Source organism: Etheostoma spectabile, chromosome 5, assembly GCF_008692095.1.
Source record: "Etheostoma spectabile isolate EspeVRDwgs_2016 chromosome 5, UIUC_Espe_1.0, whole genome shotgun sequence".
Classification (NCBI taxonomy): Eukaryota; Metazoa; Chordata; class Actinopteri; order Perciformes; family Percidae; genus Etheostoma; species Etheostoma spectabile.
Window position 1 is genome coordinate 18318978 of NC_045737.1, and position 9693 is coordinate 18328670.

General features: G+C 39.6%; 1 protein-coding gene across 2 annotated transcripts in view; it reads right to left on the bottom strand.

The window, feature by feature from the left end:
* Positions 1-5720: 5720 nt before the first annotated feature.
* Positions 5721-9693, bottom strand: part of ptgs1 (prostaglandin-endoperoxide synthase 1) — a 9767-nt gene continuing 5794 nt past the window's right edge. Inside the window, exons 9-12 of one of the 2 annotated variants that reach the window (XM_032515516.1) lie at positions 8813-9099; positions 7227-7374; positions 6453-6803; positions 5721-6292 (exon numbers count right to left, since the gene is read on the bottom strand). In XM_032515516.1, the coding sequence (XP_032371407.1) occupies positions 6457-6803; positions 7227-7374; positions 8813-9099 (782 nt within the window). In that variant the 3' untranslated portion in view covers positions 5721-6292; positions 6453-6456. Of the gene's footprint in view, positions 6804-7226; positions 7375-8812; positions 9100-9693 lie in introns of both variants that reach the window. The other variant, XM_032515515.1, reaches the window with a different exon arrangement.

The window sequence follows — 9693 nt, forward strand, 5'->3', positions numbered from 1 at the left end:
GCTCTCATCCAGGGCAGTTTTCTGCTGGTTAAGCCTGAGCTCAGTGTCACTGACGTGTCTGTGTTGATAGTTTGACTCTGCCAGCTGTTGTTCCCGAAGACTGACGTAGCTGTTGTGAGCTTTTTGGAGAGCCACAGCCAATTTCTGCTTCTCTTCCATTGTTTCAATCTGCTTTGTCAAAGCCTCCTTGAGCTCCACGCGGTGCTTCTCACACCTGGTCCTTTCTTTTTCAAGAGCAGAGGCGATCTGATCAACTCTTTGCTGCAACTCCATGTTTTGTTTCTGGTCCTGTTTTAAGGCCTCTTCAAGTTCTGCCTGCCTCGCCTTGCTGTCTGACAGCTGTTCTTTGAATCCATCTACCATGAATTGGAGCTTAGTGATGTTGAACTTATTCTCAGAGATAATATCATTATTCTTTAACATCATCTCTTCATGGCGCTCAGAGAGAGAGCAGAGTTTAGATCTTGTTCTGTCATATTCTGTCTCCATAACGTTAAATTTAGCCTTGATGTCTGCATTCTCCATCCTCAAAGTCTGCATGTCGTACATCAGACGGTCTGAGGTTGCAGATGCTTCTCTCAGCAGGTTGCTGGGGATTGCAAGAGATTCGACTGCAGTCTGCTGTACCAAAAGCAGCTGCTCATAGCACTTCTTCTCGTTTTTGACAAACAACCTTAAGAATCTTTCAGCAGTCAGGCTCTTTTCTAAAGCCAGACTCTTCTCAGAAAGCTCCTTCTCTTGGATCTGTAACTTGTTACATGCTGTTGTGAAGCGAACTTTCTCCTTCTTAATGGCCTTCTCAAGTTTTCTGCGAGCTTCTTGAGCTTCCTTAAGATATTTCTCATGAAGCTGCCGCTCATTTACAGCAACCTCAAGTTCATTTTGCAGCCTTTTTTTTTCAGAAGCAAGTTGTTGGTTCTCATGAGTCAGATGGTCTAGTTCTTCTGCTTCCTTCTGCTGCTGGGAGACAGCGGCCTCGTAATCCCTCCGGAGTGAACAGTTTTTTGTTTGTTCCTCTTCGAGATCTGAGGCCCACTGTTTCACTTTCTGCTGCAGTGAGGAAACCATGTTGTCCTTGGATTCAATATCACTTTGAAGATTCTGAAGATTAAGACGCAAGGATTGAATTTGATTGTCTTTTTCCAGACTTTCATTATGCTGCTCAATGATGCGATCCTGTAGTGACTTGATCACCTTATCACATTCTGCGATTTCTTTTTCTTGCTGACAGGAGGATGCCTTCAGATCCTTCTGGAGCTTCTCAATCACCTTCTTGTCCTCTTCGAGCTCAGCGGCCATTCCAGTGATTGTGGATTTCAGCTTTGCTTTGCTACGCTGCTGCTCTTTCTGTGTCTTCTTGAGATCAGCCACCTGTACCTTTATGTGCTCCATTTCAACACGAAAGCGGTTTTTCTCAGCTTGCTCCTTCCTCAGAGCCTTGGCAAGAGCGTCTTTTTCTTTTCTCTCCTGCTTCAGGGCTCCTTTGTGTTGAGTTTTGGCTGTTTGTTCCTTCTTCAAGGCTTCTTCAAGATCAGCATTGGCTCTTTTCTCTTTTTCTAGGGCTTTGTGAAGACCAGCTGATTTCTCAGTTATCGCAGATTCCTCCGTCTGTAATATATCAAACAAATGAAAAATTTAAATATAGTAAATGTGCAGTATTTTTATGTTAAGATGTTCACTCTTGAACAATGTGTTTAGAAACTAAATGATGACTGATGAAACGGTTTATCCACTAACATGTTCAATTTGCGTGTATGCTTGTGCAGCTGTACACAATGAACAAAATTGTGGGATAATAATCATGAGCAGATGTGTTTTTGTAGAATTTTTTTACTAAACATGCATTTAGTACATGTACTACCGATGTGTTACTTTTTGCAGATCCCAACACGTTAAGATGTGTGTCTGTGTGTGTCTGTGTGTGTGTGTGTGTGTGTGTGTGTGCATATGTGTGTGTGTGTGTCATTTTATTTTTTACCTCTGAGAAGGAAGTGTAGGAGTCTTCTCTGTTGGAGACAGAGGGCGGATCCTGAACCTCCTTCATAATATCTTCCTCTGCATACTCCTCAATCTCCTCCTCGATCTCCTCCTCAATCTCCTCCTCAATCTCCTCCTCGATCTCCTCCTCAATCTCCTCCTCAATCTCCTCCTCGATCTCCTCCTCAATCTCCTCTTCAATGTCTTCATCAGACATATCCTCACGGGGAGGATTACTTGAGAACCATAAAGGCATATCCTGAAGAAATGACTGCACTGTACTGATAATGTAGCTTCAATGTGGTGGGGATAATGCCTGGCCTTTTATATTTCTGCACTAACATGTGACAGCAGAGTATCTAACTTGTGAATTGTGACCAGCAAAGCAGAGAATCATGATGATATATCCAGATTCTACTGACACATTCTACATTCCACTTTGGAAGGCCAGGTCACCCACATTCCGAAAAAGAGAGAGGATTCTTTGTAGTGGAGCAGATTAGTGCAATTTTTAAGGAGAATCGTTCACTTGTGGATACAAGCACCACCATTGGCACAATTACTCAGTGGGTTGTGCTTTTTCAAAAATGTACGTTAGCATCGCAAAAAAACATCATGTCAGCCATTACTTTCCACCATAGCCAAATTCTTTATTTTGCATGATATCATATACAAAACATTGAACTGCATAAGGGATGTCCACACCTATGTGTTGATGGTCAACGATTACAATGATACCTCACACAACATAAATGTAGGCCTCTAGACAGCTGTGGTTGGCCATTTTGGATTCCGCCATAACCAAATCATGTTTTTACATCATATCTCTTGAACCAAACATGATAAATCACAAGAGGTGATATTTACCCCATGTTTTGATGAGCAAGAATTACAATGAGATCCTATTCAACAACGTAAACTATTTATATCAATAGTTAAGTGGTTGGACAGGGGCTCTGGTGGAGGCAGGGATTGTATCCTCAGGTCAGTGGAATCATTTTTAACAGCCTCAAGCACCACTAAACATAAATACCCTCAGCTTGCCCAGGAGTTTCAGAGTCAAACATTTGTTGTGCACAAATCAAGCAGAGAGTTCTCTGCAATGGTCATATACCAAGCTCATGAATAGGCCAATCAAAAAAAGTGGGGGTACAATAGGTCTGACTGAAGATCCATCATCCCTAAGAAGGTGGAAGGTAGCTGGTTCTGAAGTCAGCTGCTTGGTTTTGCGACGCAGTACGATGCTACCTCTACAGCCAAAGAAGGTACAGAACAAACCAGCCACCATGAACAAACCAAACAAGCTCAAGTGTTTTTTCTTGATGAAGTCAACAGGCTAACCAGTGTCATGATGTGTCATTAGATATAGGCAATCCTTTCAAGGAAGAGAGCCAGGATCTGTTTTCACTAGACACAAAGGATATTGCAAAACCCAAGTGTAGCTGAATGGATTCATACGAACTATGAGAGAGGCAAAATCTGGTTTCAACAGTTCGTGAAAGGACTGAGAACCCAAACTTTATGAGCCAATCAAGAAGAACTGCATGATCTTCTTCCACCAGGAACAAGCCTTTGTCAATTTTCTGAAGAAAAAGGTGCTGAAGGACCACTGCCAGCTCTTCTCCAAACTGTTTTTTTCATGCCAGAGCCAAGAGTGTGATCCGAAGGAATGAGAATTAGCCATCCCCTTCTGCCTTGAGTGAATTGACAGTGGACAGAAATCTCAGCTGGGTGCCGTACTTGAGTCTCTTGTCAAAACCCCCAAAACTGAACCAGAAGCCGAAACCATCATTTTGACTGGTAAACAGTTTGCCACCACGGAGCTCAAAAACATTTGACCACTACCCTGCATTTGAGGTTCTCCCCAAAATAGAGGCATACTCTGTGAAATACCAAATAACAGACAAAGTGTTCGACATCTAGCAACAATCAAGTTTGAAGGCAGAAGTTAAGTCAAAGAGAGGATATGGAGCCAGACACATAGTGACCAGCAATGAAAAAACACCCCAAAACTGGCGTAACTTTTTCAGAGATAATGAGAATAAAACTAAGCTATTTCACTTCCTCGCTGACAGAATTGCAGAAACTTTAACACCAAATGTGGTCATAGTGACCAAAGTGGTCACAGCTGTCGGCAACCACTCCATCGACCTAGATGATGTAAGTCCATGTACTCATGAGATAGCTAACACAAGAATATTGTCCACGCTAAACATGCAGCCAAAATGGCAGCAAAAACCTCATGATCAAAGCCAGTGACACAGACATTCATCTTAAAGCAGTCAATGTTCTGCAAGTTATTCAGGACTTTGGTCTGCAACAATTGTGGCTCACTTTTGGCCAAGGAATGAACCTAAAATGGATCCCTGTACATGACCTATATCAACGTATTGGAAGGGAGAAGAGCAGCAGTATTCTTTTCTTTCGTGCATTCACTGGCTGTGATATTTTTCAGCCTTCCGTGGCAAAGGGAAGAAGACTGCTTGGCAAACATGGAACATATTGGACCTTGGCCTAAAAATGTTGAAGACAGCACAGTACAGTACATTGTGTTCAGTGCACATTCACCCAGTGCACATTAACAACAACGTGACCACTAAATTTACACATGCAGCCCTGTCTGTCTTCTTGGGACATCACAGCGAAACCACAGTAGATCCCTTTTCTTACACATACTGCAATGTGAAACACCACCAACACCTGTATCCTCTGTCAGTAAGTGTTAACACTCAAATTTAGCCATGCTGTATTGTGATTGTAGGGTTTTCGTAATTCAAATTGTGTAAAAACTTATGCAACACTTTAAAAACGTAACCAGAGAGAGTGGGCAGCCATGTGCTGCTGGTGAGTGTCCCTACCTCAATATCAATATCCAAACACATTAAGAAGACCTTTCAAAGGGTTTACGTTTTATGTTTTTCCTGTTTAATTCATGTTTCCCTGGGTCCCTGGATTGCATTTTATTTTTTTGTTTCATTGCTTTTGCTGCTCTGAAGGTTTGTACGTTTCAGGAAAACAGCTATAGACAGTGTTGCTGGCTGAGTTTTGTTGCTTGCTTGCATGGCTACATGTACTTAATTTGTTCCAATTTGTGCTAAAGCTTGAAAAGTGTTGATACAACAATGCAAGGGAGAATACAAAAGATTTTCAGAACCGAATGTAGATACAATATTATTACTATGAAGATAGCCCTAACTAGTATCACAATGTTTACACCAAGAGACAGACATGCTGGACATAGGACCCTAGAATGATCCCTGCGGCTGTTCTGTAAGGACAGCACTGCTATGTGTCAAATGCTGATGTCAGCCTGCTAACAAGCTCACAATAAAGATGCTGAAATGCTTATGCAAAGCAGGCATAACAGTCACCATCTTGTTTTAGAGTGATGGCAAGTTAGCATGCTAACATTTGATAATTAGCACTAACTATAATGGAAATCCATCCAATAGTTGAGACATTACACAAAAAAACAAATGTCACTATAGACACACACACACACACACACACAGGTTTATCCAGCTGAAGCCCAGGAGTTGCATGGTAACCCACCGCTGCAGAAAACAGTGTTCAATTCCCAGCAGTGGCTTGTCTGTTTTGGCCATTTCAACAAACTTTATTGGCAAAGTAAGCATTCAATTCAATTCAATTTTAATATAATTAGAATATCAAATCACAACAAGAGTTATCTCAAGACACTTTACAGATAGAGTAGGACACCAGTCTATAATTTGTAATTCCCACAACAGCAAGCATTTAGAGCGACTGTGGCGAGGACAAACTCTCTTTTAGAAAACATTAGGGCTCTGGGTGTGTGGGAAGCCAGTGAGGGATCTAGTCCTTGTAGTTACAGTACAGAGTTGGACTGGTTTAATCTGCGCCCTTGCCTCATGCGGAGTTGCTGTTGAGCAAAACATTTACACCCCCATTGCCCCACTGGAGTGGCCAACTTTTATTTTTGAATTGCAAAATTTTATTTTGTACAAATTATGATCATTGATTGAATGTAATTTTCACCTAAATGACTTGGCTTTCTTTTAAAATACATTGAATTAATTATTGTCTTCAAACAGGTCATCTGTATAGTAATTTGAAGTAATTGTAGGTCGTCAAGAAAATAATGATGCAATACCTTTAATCTGAAAAGAAGAAGGAAAAAGAAAAAGAAAAAAGGTATACTGAATTCCATCATTAGCAAATGTAAATAAGACTGAGGTCTAGAGGATTTTTCTTCCTCCGGAAACTATGGAATTTATCAGCTGTATTTGCGCAAGTAGACCTGCTTAAATGCAGAGTATGTCATTCACTTAAGAAATAACAAACCACTGTATTGGCACATGTAGTATAAAGGTAACCCTTTCTCCTCAATACGCAATACGTCTGGTCTCAATGAGAATATCACAAGAAATTACAACACATTGACAACTACCATGTCTCCCACAGTCAGTATAGTAACGTGCTGAACTGATGAAATACTCATTAAAGTTCAGTGGATGATTTTCTTGGTTTTGTGTCCTCTTTTTGTGGAACGTGAAAGTCAACATATGGACACCACTTGGTGTTGAGGCACACCAGTTTCTTCAGAGTGGAAGTTTTGATGATATTGAAGCCTGTCTCTCCTCCAAAGGTGCTGGGCTTCCAGTACTCAGGGGAGCAGATGGGGTTTCCCAGCAGGCCTTTCAGGGAAAATGGAGCGCCCATCTCCACCATACTCTCACCAAATAGGCTGTTAGGACGTGTTTTCTCTAGCAGAATGCCGGGGTAGAGCTCCAGAGCATCTATGTCACCATAGAGCTCCTCTAAACCTCTGGCCATCTCTATGTCATCTGTTTGGAAAAGAGAAAACAGCTGTTAATTAACTCAGAGGTTGTTATTCATACCCTTACTATCAACTTATTATGTAACAATGTGGAATTTGTAAATGCGTTTTTTCCTTTACTCACTTAAAAAAAAACACCTGATCTCACAGAAAACATGGTTTGCTAAACAATTTTGACTTATTTAAAGTATATCTACTGTTATTTTTTTGTTTTGCTCCACGCTAGTATGTAGTATTCTGTGAATCTTTTAATCTGGAAAGCACTACATACACTATAAGTGTTTGTAAATACAACATGTTAATCCAATTTAAATAAGCCTGAAGTCAAAATTGCTGTATTAACAAATACATACATGCAAAAGATTTTTGCAAAGGGGAATACAAAATATTATCAGAACCTCAATGTTATTACAATGTTATTCCGGCTTACCAGTAAATTCATTAAAAGATGTGTATGGCTTTAGGTTAAACTTCTTCCTGTATTCATTAAAGGGCCGCACACGTGTTGCTCGAGACTCTCTGATGACCATTTCTGGTACTTTGAGCACTACTGCATGAGAGTTGCGACCTCCACCTATCTGAAACACAGACAAAGAAGTTACTGCAATGTTATTTTAATGAACTGTTAATGATAATACCATTAGCCAGATGACAAACAAACGTGTAGCCTGGCAGGCGACAACATTTAAGGCTGTAGCTCGTAGTTTCTGTCCTCTCACAGCCCCCAGCCCTCCTTTACGCAGTTGTTATTATGCATGGAGGACACAGAGGGTTTGAAAAAAAATATGATGGACTCTTCAGAAGAGGTAATTATCTTCACTTGAATTTCTGCACGTGAAAGTTCCCGGACAACACAATCTTCTGTACATAGCCATACTCAGCAATACAGAGAGAGTTGTATGGAGCTGATCACCTTAATCAGCTTTGTAGCAACTCATGTGGCAATGGCTTGAATGTAACAGACGTTAATTAATATCAAAAAGTTTTAAAGCTTTATCACTTAATTCTCAGCAAACGGAAATAAAGAGTTGCAGTCACCTGATGCTGCTGACAGACAGTTTTATATAATAATATAATGTTATCTGTAATTTGATTTTAGGAAGTGATTGTAAGGGGAAGTCCGCTTTAATGTGGATTATTTAGTGGTTCTTATCCAGTAAATACGTGTCCTGTCACGTTTGTCTGCTATCTTTGGGGAGAGTTAAGCTACTCTCAACTGTCATAATTTGGCATGTGATTGGCATTACACTCAATATTTGCATCTAGAGGGTTAAAAGTGTTTAACAACAAGGTTTTATCAGTGGAGACATCTTGCAAATGCAACCATTTCAGATAAGAGTCAAAGACAGATGACAAAAACACAAGTTCAACTCCCTTCACAGCATTTCCTGTCATATATCTGTTTATCTATTGTGTGTACCTCAGTGGCCGCTTCCAAAATGTCACATGACAAATCTGAGGGAACGTTAGATTATTAAATGGGCAGGAAAGACGACAAAAAAACAAGCTTGACTACACAAATATGTATTTTACTTCTTTGGACTTTTCTCTAACCTTCTTTTGTAAGTGTTAGATAATTTCACCTCTTTGGAACTTGAACAGTCATTTAAACAAAGCCATCTGAGAAGTTAGATACATATCTGAAGCATACCAAGGTGCCTCAACTGCCTCTTTTGTCAGGGGTCAAAAGTCAAATAGTTGGAAACATCTGCATTGCTACAATGCATTTTAAAAGCTTATAGTCTGCATTTTATGTAAGATCTTAATTTGTAAAGTACCTAGTAGGCAAACTATAGTTGAAGCATAAATGTAGTTAAAAGTGTTAAAAGTACAATATTTGCCTCTAAAATGTGGTGAAGTAAAAGTATAAAGTAACATTTAATGTAAGTACTCAAGGAAAGTACAAGTACCTCAAAGTGTACGTAAGTACAGTACTTGACAACAATACTAACAAAACTGCATTTGTAGCTCCAACACTGGATTATAGTATGCAGTCAGAAGATGGTACTTATCTACCTGTCCTGCAGGTTGTTGGGAGAAGGCATCCACTAGTTTCTCCACCCCATAATGCATGAAGAGGGAGGTGTTGTAAATAAACTGGGAGTACGAGATTTCATCTCCGTCGATGAGGAAGCTGTCAGGCATCAGTGGATGCCAGTGGTAGAGGTGACAGAACTCCAGAGCGATGCGGTTGCTGTACTGGAAACGTACGTTGAAGAGCAGGGTGGGGTCAAACTTTAGGTTCAGCAGGTAACCACTCAGATGCTGCACGTACTCTTGGATTATAATGTTGATGATTTCTCCTGGGAGACAAAAACAAATGTCATCACTACATGACACACACAGACGAAAACTTTATCGAAATAAAATACATTTAAATAAGTTTGAACATGAAACGTGAACTGTTAATTTGCAGTTAGAGCTAACAGGTAATCAATTAGTTGATTGACTAAAGGTGATAGGCAACTATTTTGGCAATCAACTAATCATGTTAGTAATTTTTTAAACAAAAATGCCAAAAGTGTGATAGTTTCAAGGTCTCAAATGGTAGAATGAACTGCTTTTCTTAAATTATAGTAAAAGGAATATTATTGGGATTTGGACTGTTGGTCGGACAAAACTAGAAATTTGAGAAAGTCACTTTGTTTCCTAATGTTTCATACAACATTTATTTATTTATATAACAATTAATTGATTGATCAAGAAAATGATCTGAAGATTGATCAATAACAAAAACAATTGTGAGTCTAAAAAGAATTTTAAATTTAAAAAATAAAATGATAAAACTGCCAGTTCTGCACTGAAGAAAGATCAATTTTTAAGTTATTATTTTACAAACCTATTATTGTTAAAAGTGGTCAATATACTCTATATTGAAATGATCCAATCTGTCACAG